Below are 24,443 nucleotides of genomic sequence, written 5' to 3' on the forward strand. Positions count from 1 at the left end.
GCAGATGTAGTCAATAAATATTTCTGTTCTGTATCTGGGAAAAATATCAAAAGATATAATCTCATCTATGGTGGTGATAATACTCTTTTCATTCCACTAGTATCTCTGAAGAATGTTAAAGAGAAGCTATTAAAGTTAGACATTTTAAAGTCAGCAGGTCCAGATAACAGGTCCAGTTAATGTTGATTTTAAAGTCAGCAGGTCCAGTTAATGTTGATTTTCAGTAAGTCTTGGGCACTGGGGAAATTCCAGAAGACAAATAAAACTCATGTTATGCCAATTTTTTGAAAGGATAAATGAGATGACCCGGGTAACTATAGGCCTGTCAGTCTGACAACAAACCCGGGCAAGATAATGAAGCGGCTGATACAGGACTCAATTAATAAAAAAATTTAAAACGGTAATGTAATTTATGCAAATCAACATGGCTTTGTGGAAAATAGATCCTGTGAAACTAACCTACTATATTTTTATGAGATTACAAGCTTCACTCATAAAAGAGGTAGTGTTGATATATAATATACTTAGACTTCTCTAAGGTATTTGATTTGTTATCATATGACATTTTAATGAAAAAAATTAGAATGACATAAAATTAACATGGCACACATTAAATGGATTAAAATTGGCCAACTGATAGGTCTCAAAATGTAACTGTAAATGAGAAATTGTCATTGACCGTGTATGTTTCCAGTGGGGTCCCACAGAGCTGGTTCTTGGTACACTATTTAACATTTGTATCATTGACTTGGAAGAAAACATAAAATCATCACTGATAAAGTTTAAACAAAAATTGGAAGAGTGACAAAGAAGAAGACAGCTCATTGATACAGAGCAATCTGGACTGTTTAGTAAACTAGGCACAAGCAAACAATATGCATTTTAATACAGCTAAATGTAAATACATTAATCTAGGAACAAAGAACACAGGCCATACTTACAGGATGCGGGACTCTGAAAAAGATTTGGGGGGAGGGAGATAATCAGCTGCACATGAGCTCCCTCTGTGATGCTGTGGCCAAAAGAGCTAATGCAATCCTGGAATGCATAAACAGGGGAATCTTGAGTCGAAGTAGAGAAGCTATTTTACCTGATGTCCACAACTCAAGAATGAAGTTGTTAAATTGGAGAGAATTCAGAGAAGAGTCAGAAGAACAATTAAAGGATTAGAAAACATGCCTTGTAGTGATAGACTCAAGGGGATCAATCTATTTAGCTTCGCAAAGAGAAGGTTAAGGGGTGACTTGATTAAAGTCTAAGTATCTACATGGGGAACAAATATTTCACAATGGGCTCTTCAATCTAGCAGAGAAAGGTAGAACGTGATCCAATGGCTGGAAATTGAAACTAGACAAATTCAGACTGTAAATAAGGTGTACTTTTTTTTAACAGTGATTGTAATTAACCAAAGGCCATGGTGGATTCTCCATCACTGACAATTTTTAAAACAAGATTTTTTTCTACAAGATCTGATCTAGGAATTATTTTGGGGAAGTTCTATGGCCTGTGTTACACAGGAGGTCAGCTAGATGATTACAATGGTCCCTTCTGGCCTTGAAATCTATAAATCTATGAAAGTGCTAGTCTCATTTAGTCTCATTATGACTAAATGAGAATGGCAAATTCCTTTGGATACAAGCATATCTGCATATTGACTTGCATATCTGCATATTTTCTTAAAACTTTCTCAGAAAAAAGGGAACCTAACTTGTTATGTGTTGCTAAAGTGATATATTCTAAAATAGTGCAACCTACTGAAAACCTATCTGAAGTAATTAGTAATGTATTCTTGCAGCGCCTGATCAATTGCAATTGCTACTGCACTTACAGGATCAGCGAATTTTTTTTACAACCTGCAAACAGTCTCTTAGGCAGGATAACAGTATGATTTATTGAAGTCTATCTAGATGCCATTTGTTCTGCTAGATTCTTGTCCTTTATGCAAATATAAAAACATAGTCTTTTTCTGAAATTCAAACAGCATTTCTCCCATCTACAGCCTTCTCTAAGCAAGCACCACAGGGACTAACACAGAGAATAGATGGAACTGCCTGCCTGTTAGAGTTCAGACACTTCGAACACTGTACAGTTGAAGCAGAGAGTCAGTTATAAAGTTTGAATGTGTTTTACAATGAATCACTTAGCTACTTATTGGAAGTTCTTGCCTACTGAGGTACATCCTAGAAACCTAGAAAAAATGGACAGGAAAGGAGGGTTGGATGCTAGCCTCAGATGGTCAGTATAAGCTTTCTGAAAGGAAAGCTCTATAAAATTTCTGTGCACAACACTAGACAAATTAAATCCTGCATTAGGAGGGTACAAGCAAAGGCCTCAATTTTGCAACGAGATCCTTTGGAGCATATTCCTGTGCTTGTGTGGAGCTCACTGCAGGAACTGGGTCAAATATACTTACCTGGAAAAACTATTCCTATTTAAAATTAGATAATTAATTACCAAGGTGCTAACTACACAGATTTTTAATAATAGACAACAGATTCAAATAATGATTTGATTTGTTTTACTAAAAATGCACTGAGCGTGATCTTATATTAAAATGATTTTGTAACTGATTAATAATGTATTTTGCAATATTCTAATGATTTAGAATGCAACAATTATGACGGCTTTTTACCTCATCTGGAGAGGAGTAATGCTATCATTGCTGTATATTAAAGGCAATCACATATATTGAATGCCTTTAACTGTACAAATAGTGAGGAAAGCAAGTACTGCTGAAAAATCATATGAAAGTCATCGTATTTCCAACCAGAGTTAATACTGCTTGAAAACCTGGCTATTAAGGACCTTAAGCAGTTCAGATGAGTTCTGAGTGTGAGGTTTAGGTTCATAAATAATTATTTATGTAGCAATAATCTTCTCCACGTATCACAAATAAACTCTGCCCTCAAGCAGGCAGCAAGTAAAGCTTAGCTAAAATTATTAAAAAGTGAAATGTCAATAAAGGGCTAGAAGCAGATAATGCCCTGGAAGTACTGTACAGCTTGTTGATGTTGCAAATGAGTTGAAAGTATGTTGTTGTGTTTAAATCTAGAAAAACATATTCACTTTGTTGCAGTATATTTACTACACAGTCACTTTGTTGCTTCTGTAGGCTGAGTCCATTGCGCACACCAGGGGCTCTTTGCATCTCCCCACACCCACCACATAGCTCCACATGTACCGAACACCCAACCTTTCTATTAGAGGGATTCCCTGCAACTCTCCACCTACCTCAACTAAAAGCAACCTCAAAGCTACTCTAACTTGTGCTCAGACTGCCCATATCCTGTAAGAGCTGTGAGCAGCTGAGAACAACAAGAGAGTATTGCAAGAGCAATGATGCCCTGGCTGCACCCTGACCTCAGAATTGGTACATCCTCTGACTCAGATGCTGCATTTGCAGTACAGAGGGAAGCGGTGTTATAGAACCACCTCAGCCCAGGGATCCCCCTCCTGATGACAGTGATATTCCCCAGAATGTGGGGATGTATTCTGAACCCTCTACACTTACTGATGCAGGGGGCCCAAGGGCAACAGACAACACTTCCAATTATTCCCACTTCAGTAGCATCAAAGTAAACATTTGCTGGTCTGATTTCACAGCCCTTTTCAGGCAAAAGTCTCACTAAAGTCAGTGCGAGCTGAGATTGATTCTGGAACTGCTAGATCAAGCCTACTTAAAATTTATTCTTTATACCATAAAAGGCATGCTGCTTTTTGCTCAAGGTTCTGTTATCACCTCGATATTGATAGACTATTTTCTCCTCTTAAGAATAGTTCCATTATTTAACAAGGTTTAAAAGTTCAATTTACTGGGCATAATTCTGATCTCAATTTCTCAAACCTAACAGGCATCTCCAGTGTTATAAAGAAGGTGGCATGGTGTAGTTGGGAGCAGAATTTGGTCCACATAACAGTAATCCGTAGAACTGCTCTTTTTCTTTTTTTAAAAAAGATACCACAATTGCTCCACATTTTTCCTTGGCTGGAACTAGGGAACAATGTGGGGTGTCCTGATGTGGATGCTCACACATTGAAATTGCACTTTCCTTACTTTTTAAAAAAAAAAACAAAACTACCAGTAGTCCAGTAAGTTTGTTAGTTAATTCCCTTAAGAAGTTTGCAGTGCATAGTAACTGTACTGGCTGATTTCTACAGATACTAATGTTCACATTGGTTTCCCTTTATTAACAAGGTTTTCATTCTTTCTGAATTCTCCAAAGCCTCTGTTTTATTTTTCTTGCTAAAGGCTAGGTTTTTATAACAAAGTCAATTCAGTAGCTCAGCCAGTTGAGAGTCACCATTAATGTCATTCCCTCCTCATTTATTAATGGGTCTACTACCTCTCCAGTATTTCTTTTCTTCCCCATGACATAGTTGTAAAAGCCCTTCTTGTTTCCTTTTAGCCAGCTTCATTTTCTGCAGCCCTTATCTAACTTTCTTTAAAAAAAATGTTAAGATGAATTAGATTTCCACCCAACGCTGCAACATCGAGGATCATTTTAAATAAATCATTTTCCATTACCTATTTACTATAAATCTACCTAAAACCAAAGTTAAGAAATGAATCACAATAACACTTTCCTCCCAAAATATGCCAGACTTGTGATGACTTTTTTAAACTCAAAAGATGACTCTGTTAACACCTCCAATGCCATGTGCTTCTGCATGCCCAAGGCTTTGTGAAGCCTTCCCATTATTTTTAATGAGTAGCCAGGACCTACACAGTGTACGTCCACAAGACCACAGAAGTGCCCCTTTGTTGCCTGTGCATCATAGATCCTAAGTGTGTGAAAAACTTAAAAGGAATGCTGCTGCTTTTTAAAAGATTTCCATAAAGACAGGTGATGATTTCCTCCCTTTGTCATTAGCTAGTATCCACTTCTCCACAAGTAATTCAGGCAGTAAGCTACTTTAAAAAAAACTAAATTAAATTAAATTAAATTGCTGGCAAATTCCAGTCTCAGTGTTTGTTAGATATCTAGCCAGCCAAATGATGCAATAGCCTGCATCCATTATGCATTCTTGAAGGAGGCGGCCAGTAAATCAGGATGCTTGCTGTGGAGACTGTCTAGTGAACTGTGCAGAGATATGCCCAAGTCCTTCAGGGAGAGGGGACATTTTCAGCCTCTCACATGCTATTCCAATAGGTTTTAGGATTTAACTAGTTTTCCTTTTGAACTCTCCAGTTAAGGACACCCATGTACAGGGAAACCTTCACTTGAGAGCCACATAACTTTATGTCAAACAATTATCTGTCTGCAATTGTCTCCTTGCAGTGACCACAAATCTTCCTCATCTATTTTCACACACTTACATTTTATCCTTTTATTCCCTATTCCATATTTGTCTGCATTTCAGCCCATCCCCTCTCATTGCCAGAGGGGAGAAAAGCTGGTATTTTCCAGGACTTTCTGATGTGAAATGTCAAATGCCCTGCTTGTTACAAGCAAATTTGCATTGTTACAATGGTCTTTGAGAATAACACATCCCCCCCACAGGCATACCCAATCATTAGAGAAACAATCTGATCAAGTCAGTTCAGTAGAGGGATTAGTCTTCCCTTCTTTGGAATTGTTCATCTATATCAGTCCTTTTATGTCCATTTTACAAGGTCTCCTTTGTTCTTTCAAATGCCTCACTGCCAGGGCTGCTGATCATATGCACTAAGCACATGCTAGCATACGAGCTGTTTACAAAATGTGTGTGTATATATGACCAAAAAAAAAATACCTTCCTTCTTGACAAATAAAATTGCTATGAGTTTGGAAACCTCCACAGTACACCTTCTGTTTCCTGGGCCAGATCTTTAGCTGATGTAAATCATTATAGCTCCATTGCCACCGGCTGAGGATCTGACCCACAATCTTGAAAGTTTTCTTGATGCCTTTATGGGTCAAATTATGATCTCAGATGCACAGGAGTAAATCTGGAGTAACTCCATTGACAGCAAATGAGTTATTCAAGTTTTACACTAATATAACAGAGAGTCAAGGAACATTTCTTACGTCTTTTATAAAGGAAACAAGTTCCCCTGGGCTGATTTTCCACTGCTCAAATCTCATTTGCAAGCAGTAGGAAGAGTTTAGTCCATCGCAAGCTGTTGTAAACATGCCTGTCATATTATGAGCAAATGCCTTACTGGTCTGAGAAGACTTTTGGCCAGTTATATAAAAATCATATACCCCTTAATGGATTGGTGGACAGTTAACACAGACATACATGCACATCATGTTATTTATCACATAATACTGTGCACACGTACATACATACATAGATCTTCACAAAGTGATAACATGATGTGCTTTAATGTAATCAAAAAGGGGCATTCTCAACATTTTAGGACAAATATGGTGCATCTCTAGGATGGCAATATAGGGTAATTCTGCATTTCAGTGATCTAGTGAAGACCAGAAAAGTTTGTGGACTGGTAGTGACATCAAGACACACAGTACTACGGAAGAATAAAAGACACTCACCTTAAGAAGTTCATAATGCTGAATGCCATTCACTCCAATGTCAGGATCAATGGCCGAAGGGACTGAATAGCGGGAATTAATGGCTGTGTTCTCAGGGATGGAGATGTTAATGACTGTTGAGGGGAAAAGGGGAGCATTGTCATTGATATCCTCTATCAGGAATCTGATCTTGACCAATCTGAAGACTTCATCAGGCAAAACTGCTACCTCCACCTCATAAAAGCAGCGGTTCTCACTAAAAATGCCAGAGCACAGCTTCTCCCGGTCTATGCGGTTTGCAGTCGTGAATATCTCACCGGTGTTTTCCTCCACCCGGACTAATGGCACATCCCCAGTCTTATACACAAGCTTGAACTGAAGAGGTGATGAAAGGGGCACATCCGGGTCCAGTGTCAAGTTCAGATCCTTGAGCAAATTGCCAATCAGGACATTTTCCGGCAGTTCTTCCCTCACAGTATAATTCTTCTCTTGGGCACCAGATTGAAATACAATGCAGGCTAATAAGACTGCCAAGAGGTAGGTTCCAGACAGCAAGTCCATCTCCAGAATGGCTAATGAGTTCTCCTGAAGAACACCAAGAGTAGCTGTAAAAAGGAAAGAAAGAAAGAGATTATTAAAAAGCCCTAAAGCAGTATGCCAGCCAAACAGTGGAAATGCGAAAGCCAAATGATTTGAGAATTGTTGCAAAACTAGGTCAATGAAATGCTATCTTTTACTGTGACCATTGTTAAATAAAACGAACAGCAATAAGGAGATAATCCCTTATATCTGCTTTTTTCTGTTCCCACTTCATAAATGTTGAGTTCAGAATGTGAAGAATGGATCCTCCAAAAATATTAGAGTCCCTATGAGAGTGTGTTCTTCCCACTCTCTGCTCCCAAAGACAAACCCTCCTTTCCAGCCCTCCCTCAGCCACATTGGCACTCATCTTTCTCTCATTCCCAACTCCTTGATCTCATTCCCTAGTGAGGCAGCCAAGCCAACCTCATCCCACCCCAGCAAGTGGTTTGCAAGCAGGCATCAGCTGTCTGCCACCTGCTGGGGTGGGCTAATTCACTTCTGCATATGGACCTCTGCAGACCACAGAGCTGGGATACAAACTGTACTACTCTTAATCCACCTCTGAATTTTGCACAACTAAAACTACATGACAGCTCTAAGCATTAAAATGTTCTATCATCTAATATAGCAATTCACACGGGCAAGGAAAACTAATCAAAATGATGTCTGAAGAACTTTGGCCAACAACTGATGGAAAGTCCAACTACTATCACAACACACACCAACCAGACCACTTCAGAACCAAGGAAGGACTTGATCCAAAAACTATTGAAGACAATGAAAACACTGCCACTCATTTCAGGGGGCTTTGGATCAGGCCCCAAAAGAGCAGTAATCAAATCACACCAATGTTCTATGTGCTAGCCTGGGTGCTCCTCTTTCTGCTTCAAATTTTTAAAGCTCTTATTGGGGCACAAATCTAGGACCAGTTGTCATGAACTAAGCTACTACACACCAGCAAGATGAGTCTCCTAATGGGTTCAGTCCCAGATATGCTGAGAACCTTGTCAGATAACGTCCATACTGGACACTTGCCATGGAAGGAGTTGTGATTTTTCTTCTTTGGTAGGGGTTGATCTCACCCTGTGATCAATGGCTACCTTTACTATGCTGGAAAATCAGCAACAGGGCATTTTTCACTGTATTAAAGTAATTCTAAACCAGGTCAAATTTGAGTCTAAACAACCTGCCAATGTTCCTTTCTCTTAAATACGCTGATGATATTCAGTGAAACTTAGTTCATGGCATCAGTACTAGAAAAGGACACGTATGTGTTTCAGGGAGAAGGAGAAGAACATTCAGTACCATTCTGCCTGTTTTCTGAGCTGCACACAAACCGTATGCTGTATATACAAACATAGATGCCTTGAAAACCGCAGACTTGTGGGGGAGGGAGAAAGGTGATTATGTTTAGTTTCAGTATGGATGAATCCCTCCAGCAGAGTAAATTTCAGGAAAATTATAAAAGGTAGAGGTCTCCAGTTGTGGAATACAATGTGACACTACATCAGTGTACACTATCTTACCACTCTTGGTAGAAGCATCTGCTTCTCTGCAGCTCCTGACCTCTGGTACAGCCTTCCTATGGGCAAGACACTCAGCTGGCATCAATTTAAAATTAACTTGTGAAGTCAGTGGAACTACTTCAATTTACAACACCTAATGATCTGGTCATCTACATCCCCCTTACCAACTCAACTGCATCTCTTCTTAATGTTCATATATATAAAAAAAGATGTTTCTTTCCTTGCTCTCCTAATTTTATTCTCCTTCTGTTCTGTATGATTTAACACCATACATTTCATCCCAAAATGCTTTCCATGGAAGACGCATCACAAAATAAGTACCTGATCATGCAAATCTTTACATACCCAAGAAGACATTATTCCCTATTAATTGCTTTGGGGCTACTCAATGAGTGAGGATTTGCAGGATTGGATATTAGGTTCATGTTGCATAGTACTATATTATCTGCAGTAGTCTGATAATTCAGTGTAAGGTTTAATGCAACAATACACAGGCATTCAGGAGTGAAGGAAAAGTATGGTACAAGCAGTCATTTTAAAAATACATTGTTAGGGAATATTAATGCACTTTTGAATATATAATTAAGCAAGTTATCAGCAGCTCCCAATGATCAATAACAGTAACAGTATTGTAGTATATGTATTTGATGACAGGATTCTGATAATACCATATAAATATACTACTATGGATATTGCACTATTTTTATACCTGAGCATGTACTATATTAATGACAAGCTACCACCAAAAATCCTCACATCCTGTTAAAGGAAACACACACGCACACACAGAGCAATACAAAGAAATTAATTCAAGAAATAAATGAGGGTTTTTTTATTTTATTTTCACTATAGTTGGGATAAATACATCTATAGCATTTCCTTCCGCCACAATAAGGAAAAATATATGCTTGCTTCAACAAAGAGCTAGTGTTTAAAATGCTGTCAAGGCCTCAGAATGGCATTATGTTCTTTAAATATTCTGGATGTACTGTAGAGTACCGTAAACATCAAATATTGAAGAAAAACTGCAGTAAACATATACAGGACTGGTATCTGTGGGATAGTATTTTTAATCTTATTGGTTCATTTGTTAGCACAGGGATTACAAAACTAACTCAAAGCTTTACCTCCTGTGAATTATAGTCCCAGTGCTAAAATTGCTTGTGAAAACATTAGGATAAAATAATGCCCAGATAATAATTATAATAAATATCATCATAAAAACAATGTATAAATATATACACACATCTACAGACCTGTACATATATAGATTATATTGGACAACCTTATAATTATTAAGGTAAAGCTGTTATTCTGTCCTTAATTCATCTAGCCATACTGCAACTCTAAACACAATATAAATTCTTATACCTTACATCACAAGGTTAAATGCAATAAGTTAATAGTGGTGTTTCAACCTAAACTCAGAGGTCCTTAAATTTTGTTTTTATTTTTCAATTTAAATTATAGCCATATGATATATCTTACATTGTTTTCATTAACAATTTAATATACTTATGGTAAGCACACAAACCATGACATCCATTAATAACAGTTGATGAATAGTACCCTGAAAGTGAGACACGCACATTGGACACTGTAGGTCTGATCCTCTTCTCTCTTCATTGTAAATCAAGACTAACTCCACTGCACTCAATAAGCCTGGTTCTCTTGTGCAATCATTTTCACTAGTGCAAAGTATGTATAAAAGGACACCATGCTGATTTGGTATCCCATATGCACAGGTGTAAATTATACCAGGTGCATAGAATATCAGGGTTGGAAGAAACCTCAGGAGGTCATCTAGTCCAACCCCCTGCTCAAAGCAGGATGAATCCCCAATTTTTGGCCCAGATCCCGAACAGGTCCCCTCAAGGATTGAACTCAGAACCCTGAGTTTAGCAGGCCAATGCTCAAACCACTGAGCTATCCCTCTCCCCGCAGAGCTAGTCAGAAAACAGAATTTCCATCCAGAGGGAAATTCTGACATTTTGAAATTTGTTTTCATTTCCAGTTGAAATGAAGAGTCAGGATTTCAACAACAAAAAAATTGTGGAACAAAAATTCCTTAAAATTTTGATTTGTCAATATCAAGACAACCTTATCCCACATATTGTTTAGATAATGTCAAAATGTTATAATATATACACATACATATTAAGTATAATTATACAGACACTTATATTAAAATTAATATAAAAACCAAAACAAAATAATACATTTGATTTGGAATCATTTCACATTTATTTTTGTCAAATTTTGTCAAAAGTACCATGTTCCAGTAAAACATTTTGATTTTGATGAACATCATTTTCAACAGGGAACTTCCATCGCAAAATTTCCAACCAGCTTTACTGCAAGATCATGAAAAATCAGGCCCAGGGGAGTTACATGAATGTAAAATGGGTGTAAGTTAAATCACAATCATGCTTATGCATACTTTGGTATTTTGGTTGAGGAAATAAGTTCCACCTCTTTACAGTCACTTTTAGACCCTCCATCCCATACAAATCTGCTTCTGGTTTTTATTTTTATAAACTAATCAAGTACATATATATATTGACTGGGGTTTGGAGTTTTCATGGAAAACGGCTTACCCTGCAGGTTGAAAAAGTTACTGACACTGGTTTACAATTCTTTAGTTATGGAAACAGAGACTATTTTGAAGTGATATCTTTTTTGCCTTCCAAACCAATCGGCCTCAATGTAGCCATGGTGCTTTAAGGGGCAAAAGCAACATGATTCAAATTCTCTGTTCAGATATATGGAGCAAGCAGCTCTTGCCATGGGGCAGGAACTGCACTTAAAAACAACCTATTTATATAGTGATGGCTGTTCTCTGTCTGTCATTTGTGCTTGGACTGATGGGGGTGCTATGGCAACAGCAACAGAAAGAAAAAAAGGAGGGGGAGGTGTTGTCTAGCAACAAAACAAAAGGTTTGCAAGACATTCAGGACATCAGAATATCTCTAACAGAATAATCAGCCTAACTAAAAGAAGGTTGAGGGGAGATATGATTGCTCTCTATAAATATATCAGAGGGATAAATACCAGAGAGGGAGAGGAATTATTTAAACTCAATACCAATGTGGACACAAGAACAAATGGATATAAACTGGCCACTAGGAAATTTAGATTAGAAATTAGACGAAGGTTTCTAACCATCAGAGGAGTGAAGTTTTGGAATAGCCTTCCGAGGGAAGTAGTGGGGGCAAAAGATCTATCTTGCTTTAAGATTAAACTCGATAAGTTTATGGAGGAGATGGTATGATGGGATAACATGGTTTTGGTAATTAAATATTCATGGTAAATAGGCCCAATGGCCTGTGATGGGTTTTTAGATGGGGTAAGATCCAAGTTACCCGGGAAAGAATTTTCTGTAGTATCTGGCTGATGAATCTTGCCCATATGCTCAGGGTTTAGCTGATCGCCATATTTGGGGTCGGGAAGGAATTTTCCTCCAGGGCAGATTGGAAGGCCCTGGAGGTTTTTCGCCTTCCTCTGTAGCATGGGGCACGGGTCACTTGCTGGAGGATTCTCTGCTCCTTGAGGTCTTCAAACTACAATTTGAGGACTTCAATAGCACAGATATAGGTGTGAGGTCTTTTTTAGGAGTGGTGGGTGAAATTCTGTGGCCTGCATTGTGCAGGAGGTCAGACTAGATGATCATAATGGTCCCTTCTGACCTAAATATCTATGAATCTATGAATCTATGAATAATACATATAATATTTCATTGGCTCTTGCTCATATTTCCCCCTATATATATAAACCTATAAAAATGGGAAAACCGGAAACTAAGAAGGTGAGTGCAAAGAAGGAGACCAGAGAAATGGGAAATTGAGTTAGGCAGAGAGAGAGAGAAGGGGATATTAAGGGCAATTGCAGAAGGGAGACAAATGACTGATACTAAAATGGTGATGATACATTGATAATGTGATAAGATAAAAAGGACAGAGAAAAATAAAAAACAATGTGGGGAGGGGAGAAAAGCAGAGTCACTGTGGGGTGAGTGAGTTCTAGATGTCTGAGGCCCCCTGGCAAAGCACATATTGCTGCTGTTAATACTCTGCTAGTACCATGACAAAACAGGAACTTCTGGCTCCATGGTTGCCAAAGCAGCACCTTTCATGAGCCCTGCTGACATTTTAGCAACTAAAAAAATGAAGAACAAAATAGTTTATCAGAAGGTAACGTTAGCTTGTGAGATGCTGGAAATATTAGGGCTGTGCCTGTCACCTGAGCTGTGATGGCAAATGAACTATATGGGAGAGTGTGGGGGGGAAAGCATGGAGGGAGTTACACATTTGCTCATGCACACGCACTCTCATGTGTGAACTAAAACAAATACAGTTGTTATCCAACACACTAAACCCTCATGCTATAATTTAAGACATATTACAATTTATCTTCAGTTTAATAGCTGTGGGCTAATAGTTATGGATATCATACACTGGCTGAGCTGCAATGCAGAAAATAAAGATTAAAAAATGTCATTGGAATTTGATTTTAATCCAGATCCAAATTTGGGCTCCTTTGAATTCAGGCCTTAACCTGCTCCCTTTAAAGTCAATACCAAAACTCCCATTACATGCAGTGGGAGTAAGACTGGGACCCCTTAATTCATAGAAACCATGGCAGAAATTAAGCTGAATACCATATTCAGAGGGCTAAGTAGCATTATCTCTGGATGTCTGAGTTCAGATTTGACTTGGATTATAAATTAAATGAGTTTGAGTCTCTGTTTAGGCACTAGTTAGCTGCAGTTCAAAGTGCTGTCAATCTACCCGGAAAGGCCCATGGCTAGTATTGGATGACGGGCTGAACATAAGAATACAGGAATATTATGTATAAGTTTGTAGCTAAAGTTTGTGGCACTGAACTCCTCAGAAGGAAAAGTTCAAAACACTATGTCAAACCAATGTTTCTTGTGGCAGAAGACCACTAATAGTATCTGCAAATGGCTGGTGACACATACTCTTTCTTTCAGTCAGCAGTATGACCTGAATGTGGTTTAACTTCTGATCAGTGCAAGCCAATGCGTACCTACCTCAGTTTCCACAATCAGTTCTTTTTACTCTAAGCCTTCTAAGTGCCATGTCATGTGCTCAAGACTTCGAATCTTTGAATCCTTCTGTTCAATGCTGACATTAATAACACATGGTTATCAGCTTTATTCCATGGGCATCAACTGCTACATTATTAGGTGGTTGGTGGTTTTTTTTTCTAGAAATCAATAACTTGTGCAAAAACAATTATCTCTGTTGTTCATCATCTCATAGATTATGTTTTATTCAAGAAACTGACTTGTTTTGATGAGAGAATATTTCAAGAGATATACAACCTTCACCTGCAGTTCTTATTTCAAATGACAGTTGGAAATCTGGGAAAGTGTTCCCCCCAACTGGCTAAAAAAAGTTCTTTTAGAGCTAAGAAGCAAACTAATCTCACATCTTCTCAAATATTTACTCACTCCACTTAATTGAAGGTTATTTTTCTGTATAATTCTCTCTCTCTCACTATTCCAGGCCACAATCTTTTTGTAGCCATCAATAACCATGAGTATCCACCCATCCATTCCATAGAGATGCTTGGGAAGAAAGACCTCCCTCTCTCAGAAGAACAGATCTGAGGAAGTTTCCTGCCCAGAAGTAGAAACTTAATGCTCTAAGAGTCTGATTTGCCAAATTTCCTACCTGTATAACTCCATTGATTTGACTGGGGCTACATTACTCTTAATGTACACCACTGTAATAGAATGAGGCCCTACATTCTTATCACCATTAGAAAAAAACAGTCATATTCAAATGGAAATTCAGAGGAACAAGAGCAAGACTTGGGATTCTTCAGATGCTTAACGTTAGGCATGTGTTTAAGTACTTTATTGATTCAAGGCCTTGGCTCTTCCAGGAGCATTGTATTTCTAGGTTTTGATTGGCATAGCTCCTGTTCCTGTAGGAAGGGGAAAACCGCTCCTCAATTTACTATTGGGAGTGTAAGAAACAAGGGGAGACATCTAGTAGTTGCTAAAGTCACACAGTCAAAACTTGGAAAACAGCAAAGAGTTTCTTTTGCTAAATGATACAGTTCCAAATTATTAATACTGACCTGCAACTAACGTGTATTGTGGTAACTTCTGAGGAATTGCAACTTGTACTGATAAGATATAAAAATGAAACAGTCATAAAGAAATGGGCAATGCTGTTCTGTAATCACCTATGCTCCATCCATATGCATCTGGAAGGCTGGCACAGTGGATCCCCATCATTCTATTTATTCTTCCACATTAATCCACATATAGCTGAAGTCCCCTTCCTGTTAAATCTACAACTCCAAGTTTGGGAAAATGCTGAGAGCTAACACAACTGCAAATATTTCAAAAATGCTATGACTATCACTTATTTCAGAAATCGTAATCACATGCTGCATTAACTTTTCCTATAAACTGGTAACACTGGGAAATAGAGGGCACTGCTATTAGCAATGAAACAGGTTTGCACCAGTGTTGAGAATTAGATATATGGAATGAGAACTGAAAGCATGGAGGAAAAGGTGAAGATCTCCCTGCTGATGAGATGTCTACTTCAATTTGCTTAGGTAGAAGCACTGCAGTACATAAAAAAAAAAAATCTATAATGCAGCTAAATGCTACAGCTCAATGTTAAGAACTGATACTGTAGCAACAATTAAAACACAAGAAAAACAATGTACAATGCATTGCACAAATAAAGAGTCAGAAAATGGCACTAGAAGAATGCTAGGAAATTCTGTATGTCCATCTAATCTAAAAATGTATTTTTGTGCTGCCACACGATAATTTTTTACTTCCAAAAGCCCCCGACAAGAGAATCTAACAGTAAAATATGAAATGAACATACCCGAGTGTTAGCCTTATTTCAACTTAGAATACATGATTACACTTTAAAATGAAAGTAAATGCATCAACAATTTGTCTCAATTCCTTGGCAATGGGTAGGGCCAAGATCACTCATGTTATCACGAATGCATTTTGCATTAGCACATTACATCCAGATAATATTAACCTTCACCATTGAATAGGCAGAAACCAGAGGAATAGGTAGAAACCAGATCTACTAAACAATTCACTAGAAATTTCTGAATCTAGGATTGGGGGTGTTGGTTAGGAGCACAAATTATTTTGCTTAACTGGCTACTACCTACCTACTAGATAAAAGTCTGGTTAAAAGCATCCTGTCACTTCTCTGCAGAAATGGCAACTTTTCTTGCTTTCAATATGGAAGCAATCCTTCGCTGGACATATCCCTGGTCCAAAAACCAGGCATGTTCTACTTGCGCAGTGTAGGGCATGCCATGCACAAAACATATTGTGCCTCTAAGAATGGATAACTGGTTCGCAGAACCTAATGAGTGTTGATGAGACAGCATTCTATTGATGGACTATGGGGTTTCATGTCCATTTCTTGGACTTGCATGTGCTTTACAGAGATGTTGGCAGGATTTTATTTGAAATTAGGCAGATTTGGGGCCTATCATAGCTGAGTCAGTTTGATTAACTGGTCTTATTTGTTAGGACTTAAATTTGGGTTATTCTGTCCTGTTTGGGGCATACGTTTGTGTGTTGTGAGACAGAGCTGTTTTGTCCCTCAATGATGACGACAATGAATTTATGGAGTACTCTGCCCAGATGGTACAAGACATGTATGTTTGGTGAACGGTGCAAATGTATCTTAGGCACTGCTTGTCCATTGGGGCCCTGTATCCTAGACTGCCACATTACTGACTTGTATTCTCTATTTTCATATTACTATTAGCCTGATTTGGGGAAAGGTGAGAGAGCACTGAAGGAACACAGTTGGCTCTGATGTATTGTGGTATGTGGTTATGACCTATTTACAGAAAGGACATAGGTCTATATTTCCCATTCATTTGTGAAAAGGACCTCTCAAAATTATGATTACCTGATGGACAGCTGAGCTGGCTGCTGAAGGGGAAACTGCATTTCTAGAACAGGTTTCAGTAACAGATTAAGTTCCTGTGCATACCCGGTGGGTTAGGGTTTGTCTGGACCAGAGCTTCCAACAACAAGCCCCAGTCTTACTGGAATAACAGATCACTGCGGCTGTGGCCTCTCCTTAATGGGGAGCTATAGGCCACAGCACCATCAGGTTATTCGCTTCTAGAGGTCCAAATGCTGCCTTTTGTTGCAGCCTTCTGGGCCCTGGAAAGAGCTCCTCCATAGTGAAGGTCCAGGCTGTGAGTGGGAGTTTCCCTAGTGTCATGGCCCCACATAAAGCACCCGCTCTTCCATTTACATCCTCCCATAACTGGGGGCTAGCTGTCTGCTCCTCTCTCTACAACTGACAGCTTGAATGCAGCCCACAGGGGGCAGCTGGGCTTCTCTCCCCCTTTGCAGCGGGGAAATAGAGGTAAACTTTTTCTCCTCCCACACACACACACTTTTTTTTGTGGGGGAAGAGGGAAATCATGGTATAGGCATCCCATTACAGTTGCAAACAAATAACAGAAAATAAACTCAGAACCACTTTTTCTCTGAGATACTATGTTTCAAATCAGTACAATAACTACAAGCCATGGGCCTGGCTGGCTCTCCAGTAGGAAGGAGTTACGGGCAAGACAAAAATATGCAATGTTTCTTTCTTAGATTTTCCTCCTCGCTGTTACACTGGTTGAGGTGGGAGGGATAGGTTGTCACTTAGGAAATGATGTGTGGGACCCACAATCCCACAGATCCCAGGGAATACTCTGGAAGCCAGAGTCACCTGGAGAGTGAACTTTTGCTTGCACATCAGGTCCATGCTCCCAAAATCATCCACCCTTAGTCTGGTACCAGGGACTCATCCTGACCTCTGCTCCCCCTGAAAGCATTCTCCTCTCAGTGGAAGAGGCACCTCCACAGCTTCAGATGTATTAGCTTGATTACCTGATTGCCACAAGGCCTTTGGGAGGCAGGCAGGGGCAACTGGGGAAGGGAGTAAATGTGCATCCCTCAGCTCTACCTTCACTCTCCTTCTATGTCCCAATCCCATGTGAGAACTCCACAAGTGCTGCGGAAGACAGAATATTGCTATGGAGATAGCTGACTTTCCTTCCTGCCAGGTAGCTGGACAAGCCATTCAGATGGTTTCCCCTCCATGCTCAGCGCTTGCAGACTCTAGCTGCCCCCTTATAATTAGTACTGAAATCCAGAGGATAACAACTATCTATTGCATTCTTTCAGTGCCCAAGTCTACCCTGAAAAGTAGACCTTGTGCAGTTTTATGGACAAACAGCACTGAGAAATCCACCACATCCGAGTACATGCAGTACTTACAGGGTCCATCCCGATACTAAATGGATTACAGGAAGAAAAAGCCAGGGGCACACTTTCATAGACATGTATGGTGGGGGGTTAGCACAGACCTCCCATTGACTTTAATGAGAGTCAGACAGCTAAAACACTTTGAAAATTTAGGGGCCAGAGTATTAAAGGGACCATATTTGGTAGTGAAGTTTAGGGCACCCTTGTGTACTCCTCAATGCCTGGATGATGGAAAAGGCCTTTGTCTTTCAATTCTGTAGCATGTAAAATTTCTTTAAAAAAAACATACATATGCAAAACAGCTATATTTTATTCTTCTCCAAAAAGTGAACAGAAGAAACAGGCAAAAATATAAAAATAAAAAACCCACCCTCCAGGCATTTTGATTTGTAACCAGAAAAACAGACAAAAAACAAAAAAAACCTGCCCTTCTGACAACAACTCTTCCTATTCTCTCCAGGGTGAATTATGGATTTAGAAATTATTGGGTTTTTGTTTTGTTTTTTGCCTTCCTGTCTAACCAAAAGCTCCATCTAGAGTGAAGACACTCACTTTTCGCCCAGAAATTTAATGCAGAAATCAGAGTAACAGCCGTGTTAGTCTGTATTCGCAAAAAGAAAAGGAGTACTTGTGGCACCTTAGAGACTAACCAATTTATTTGAGCATGAGCTTTCGTGAGCTACAGTGAAGTGAGCTGTAGCTCACGAAAGCTCATGCTCAAATAAATTGGTTAGTCTCTAAGGTGCCACAAGTACTCCTTTTCTTTTAATGCAGAAAAACATTCCTCCTTCCCCCTCCCCATCTTTGTCATTCTTTCTTTTGGAAAATCTTATTAAGACAAGAATGAAATTTTTTTTATATTTATATTCTGTAATTATAGCTGAAATCACAAAATCTGGAATATTCTCGTTCATTGTATAGTGTTCCTTCCCAACAAGAAAAAGGACAGAACATTTGCTCTCCTGGGATGAAGTCTTAGGATTTGTGCATTAGATTTCAATTTCCAGCCTCCTAATCAGAGCTTTAAGAAGTTTGTAGCTGCATCCTTTTTTTAATCCCCTCCTTTTAAATTACGTCTATTTCCAAGGAATCTTATTCCTGTCTATCCCCTGGATAACATCTATCCCTTTACATACCCTCACTACCTTGCAGGATAACTTCCCAGAAGTTAACATACTGATAAACCAATCTGTCAGAGTAGGATACAAGACTGAAAATCAGGGAAGGGAAGGTTGGTGAACCTTAGCTAGATATCCTTCCCTAACACACACACAAATGGTTAACAAGGCTACCTAAAATAGGATTAGAAGAGTACAATTATAAAACAGTTAGAAAAATTGATTTTAATATTTGCTCTTCCAATCTTCTTAAGATTGACTCAAATTTGATATATTTTGTGCCATTTTCTACCCTATTTCCAGTTTTGTCAGGCTGGTGGTTTAAGGGCCCAATCCTACAAACCCATACACATTGAAGTAGTGCTTACTCATGCAAATAGTTCCACTGACAACAAATGAATTGCCTAGGCTAGCACAGGACCCTAATTGTGCCCTTTTATTTTCTTTTATAGTTTATTCCATAAAAAGTAAAATAGTTCAGACAATTTTACATTCATCCTTGTAAGCACTTTCACAGAAAGAAAAAAAAATATTTCACACACAATCCATTTCCCCTAAAAAACAAGTTTACAAAGTACACGAACAGCCAAATAGGAAAGTTTAACACTGACCAAGTCCACTGGGGGTACTTTAGGTAAGAGCTTGAAACATATTGCCATTTGCTAACAGAGGAATCATCTCCAAATTTTAATAATTTTTCTGCTATTTTTATATGGGCTTAAATGCAATTTAAATGAAAAGGGAACTCAAACTAGTAGGTATTTGTCAAAGGCCTAATACATAACGATCCCAGTAAGAATTGTCTCGCTTCTCCTTGGCTCATGACTCCTAAAACTCGCTCCCATAAAACAATCCAGTTCTACAGTCTGAGCCTCTCACTTCCCCGTGTTTAGTCATTCACCTCAAAATGTGGCCAATTTGCCACTCTTCACACTTGTCCTAACATATTTACTTATATGGTGCTTGTAGAATATGTTACATGCTATGTAGTTTGAAACTAATCTTGCAAGCATTTAAAGGACAAACTACTCACTGCCATGAGTAGCCCTGTTGCGTGCAAGTACTATACCCAGTAATAAGTGCCTGCAGAATCAGTCTCTTAATTTCTTTCTGAATGTGTACAAATGCTGTCATCAGTAAAGCATGTTGTGAATTTTTGTTCAATCAGTTCTACTGAATACAAAGTCCATTGTAAGTGCAATAAAAACATTTAATTATACAGCAGATTCCTCTAACCAAAGTGGCACAACAACAATAAAATACTCAGTAACAAAGAAATGATGGCATGCAGTACACTGTTTTTTTCACTGAGATATAAAGCCAGAAGCTGATCATTTTGCAATTTTTTTTAAAGGTGACCTGGCACTTTTCACATGAATAGGCATGTTAGTAACAATATTCTGCACAAATTCCAAGTATTCACAATCTGCCCTACCTAAATTCCTTCATCTCATAGTTTCAGTTGGACACATTATGCTTTGCTCACTTACACAAAACCACTTTAGTATAGTATTACTTGTACATTATTTCAGTGGTGTGAGAAGCAATGCCTATACTTATAAACTATGAAGCACTTTAGGGATCTTTCGGGATGAAAGGTGCTATATATATAAAAGGTATTATTAGCCATAGCAGCTGCACTATTGTGTGATTTTAGAAAAAGTGTACCCTGAGCAAAAAAAAATTAACCCTCTTTTTCCTATTAATCACAGAAATAAAACCACAAAAGAACATGGAAAGCAGTTTGTTATACAAAGTTACTTATAATATGCTAATTAGGAGATTGACAGTGTTTCTTTTACTAATGAGAAGAGGAAAAAGTCACTCGGGGCTTGATCGTGCTTCATTGAAGTTAATGGAAGTTTCACCATTGACCTCAGTGGGAGTAAGATCAAGCCCCTTCTTATTAATTCTCCTCTCACAAATTAGTAGCCATTTACTAACCATCTTCTTAATAGTATGAGCTGACTATATACATGTGAACAGGGCATTCTTCCCAGGCATAAAGGTCTGACATAAGCAGTGAAATATGACATAGATCAAAGCTATATGCATATCCTTTTTTTAATATAAGTCCCAATTCTATAACTCTTTTTCACAGTGAAGATGACAGGTAGTCCAAACAGACCCCTTTGATCAGCACTAAGGGTCTGATCCAATACCCACTGATGCCAATGGAAAGGCTCACATAGACTTAAATGAGCATTGGACCTGAAGCTAAAGACATTAGAAATGTTTTTGTTGTTTTTTAAAACGCAGTATGAATTAGTCAAAATGTAAGCAAGGACTGCAGAATTGGGTCCTTTATTAGCAAACAGGATACCTACATATTCATAAATAATCCTACGTTACACCAAGCCACCTCATCATCCTTCAAATTCCTCCTTAAAACTCTTTTCAGCTATGACACTTACAAAAAACTTGACAAAAGTTAGGCAGCAGGTTTCCTGTGACCACTTGTTTTTCATGTTGACCAGCATCATTCACTGTTTCTTTGTGACCCCTTTGTCTGTTTTTAGCCACCTGTGTTCTATTGTCTGACAATCAGGCTACATCTAAACTAGGAGGTAGGGGTGTGATTCTCCCACTCACGTACACACACTGCGACGGGTTCTCACCAAGCTAGTGTGTGTATAAATAGCAGTATAGCCACGGTAACATAGGTAGTGGCAGCAGCAAAGGTGTGGCTTATCTGTGCCAAATACAAACCCACCTCAACCCCGTGGATACCTACTCTGCATGGCTAAACTGTGCCCCTGCTGCTAACTGTGCTACACTATTATTTACACTTGCAAAAGCTCAGTGGGAGCTAGCACAAGGATGTGTACACAAGCAGGAGAGTCACACCTCTGCCTCCTAGTGTAGATGTAGCCTTTAGACTGTAAGCTCTTGGGCTTGGACTGCCTCTCTCGTATGTTTATATAGTGCGAAGCACAATGGGGCCCTGATCTCTACACACTACTGTAATACAAACAATAAATAATAAAGAGTAGTTAGTTCACACTCTCATTCCTGGAAAGGATGTTTCTTCATTTTTCATGATGTAAACTTAAAACAAAAGAAACATGGCAAACCATGGCCAATGGTCTTTTCATTTACATGCAATCAGCTTGCAATTTGAGAAAGCTAATAGCTATGATACTCATCGTTAGTAAAGATCTGAACTTTACTAATCTAATCTGAAAGATTAGTAAACTTCTGAAAGATAAATTAATTAATGAGTGAATTTTCAAGACATCCTCTCATTAGTAAAATAAATAGCTTCTTACTTAATGTAGTATGGGAAAATTTATGTAACAAACTGCTTTTTATTTACTTTGTAGATTTATTTCTGTGGTTAATGGAAGAAAAAGTGGCTTAACATTTTTTTCTTGCGTGATTGCCATAGTTTTGTTTAAACTCACACAATACTTCAGAGGTTATTGCTAATAATACCTTTTATGCATACAGCACCTTTCATCCTGAAAGATTCCCAATGTGCTTTATAGACTAAATATAGGGATCACTCCTCAGACCACTGAAATTCTGTACCACTAACACTGCACTAAAGTAATTTTGGGAACGGAACTGAGAAACGATTTATCCAATTGAAACTATGGGGCAAGGGAATTGAGGATGGGTAGAAAGTAATTACTTAGCGCCAGTGGAACGACTCATGTAAGCACTACTCAAAATGAGTAAGGGTTGCAGAATGAAATCCAGATTGAATTACAAGCCCGAATGAGTGTGTACCTCAACACCTCTGCAGTCAGAATCTGATTCTCCACACCTTGACACCTGTTTTACATAAGCATAACTCTGTGTTGTAGTAAAACTGCTATAGAAGAGTGCAAGATCATGTCCAAAATTTGAATTTACAAAAATGTCTAGTTCTTAATCCAAAACCCTCTTCTTCTGTGTGTCTTAGAATGTTAAATGTCCAAGTCTAGGTTGGCAACCAATCAACTGCTTCAGGTGATGCAGGCAGATGGCAGAAATTCCACCAGGATAATCATTCAGCACATCAACTGACGAGGTTTTCCAAAATTTGAAGTTCATTTCTGCAAACACAAATGGGATTGTGTCTCAGTTACCATTTATGGAAAAAATAGGTGCATTTGCCATGTAATAAGTGAATGCAATTCAAAGTGGATCATATTTTCCCATGGGAGTGAAAAGCCATTGTGTTCTTTGGTTGGGTCTTCAATTAGGTGTTTATTTGGAAATTGGTGTCATTCCACCTTACCCGCCATTCATATTTGGGGAAAAACTCTAAGTCTTTGAGCTTTTGTGCTGTATGCCAAAAAGGTTTTCTGGATCTGAGTCAGAAATTCAGTATATTATTTAGGTCTTCACATATTGGAAGATCCTTGTGTCCTCAAATACCATGGAGCTCCCAAAGAAATCTCACGTTGCGACAAATTTGAGGTAGGTCGATATGTGACAGTCTGGGAAGCCATGGTTTTTGCAGTGAGTTTACTGTACCAATAATAATGCACAGGACCATGTTAAGCTGAGAATTGACAAGTGATGTGCGAGAGTTATGTGTCCACACAGGTGAGCAGTGTTCTGTGGTAGAGCGGACAAGGTCCAGTAAAGAGGTCTGTAGAGTTTTTCCATCAGCTCCCAGGTCATTCCTACCAGTTTCTGGGTGTGATTTACACACAGCTTAATTTTATCATGATTACTTTTCAGGTATTGGTAGAATGCGAGGCTTCAGTCTAATGTCACACTGCAGCGGGGTTCACTTGGGGTCTGCAGGCCCAGTGGGCAGGCAGTGGCTCAATGATGTCCTATAGACTTGGAACAGCCTCGCTGGGCCATCTGAGAGCCTGGCAGCTGAGCAGTCCACTGCCCACCGGTGCTTCCCGGGTTTCCCTGATCAGTTGGATATGAGGAGGAAAGTTAGGGGGATCCAGGCCCTCTTTTCCACTGGTCCTGCCAAGGGCCCAAGGGGGAAGGGGCATCTCAGTCCCCTCTAGCTGCTACAACAAGCCAGCCTCTTCTGGGCCAGCCTCCCCAACAGGTCTTCCTACCTCTCTTGTTCTCTCTTCAGTTTGGGGTGTGGTCTCAGCACTCTGCAGAGAGTTGCTCACATGGACTCAATAATTCAGACAGTCAACTGAGGGCATCCCAGCTCACTTTTCAGTGTCCAATTGCTCTCCATTGTTAGGGGGGGAGAAAGGGGGTCAGGCCCAGGCCACACCCACAGTCCAGGCCCTTTCCCTGTAGATCCCTCTGTTCCAGAAGCTACAGCCTCCCTGCAGTTTCTCCTTCACACACCCTCCTACTTGCCTGATAGAATCCCCTTTTAAGTAGGCCCTCCATTTGGAGCATGCTCCACAACTGCTATGGGGCAGGACTTCTTGGCTTCATGCTGTTCCACACATCTCTGAGCCTTCATGTAGAGCCTGTGAACCTCATCACATGCATCAAAATATTCTGGGGTGGTATCATGCCCTATCTGTTGGCCACAGAA

At 39.1% G+C, this 24,443-nt stretch overlaps 1 protein-coding gene across 9 annotated transcripts in view; it reads right to left on the reverse strand.

The window, feature by feature from the left end:
• The window catches only part of PCDH11X (protocadherin 11 X-linked), a 1,012,591-nt gene that overhangs the window by 911,198 nt on the left and 76,950 nt on the right, over positions 1-24,443 (reverse strand). For all 9 annotated transcript variants that reach the window (XR_012160926.1, XM_073360863.1, XM_073360865.1 and 6 more), the window contains one exon: positions 6,480-7,063. Coding sequence is in view for 8 of the 9 variants with exons in the window: in XM_073360863.1 (XP_073216964.1) it covers positions 6,480-7,019 (540 nt within the window). In the remaining variant the exon portion in view is untranslated. The remainder of the gene's footprint in view (positions 1-6,479; positions 7,064-24,443) is intronic.

This window comes from Lepidochelys kempii, chromosome 9, assembly GCF_965140265.1.
Source record: "Lepidochelys kempii isolate rLepKem1 chromosome 9, rLepKem1.hap2, whole genome shotgun sequence".
In the NCBI taxonomy this organism is placed as follows: domain Eukaryota; kingdom Metazoa; phylum Chordata; order Testudines; family Cheloniidae; genus Lepidochelys; species Lepidochelys kempii.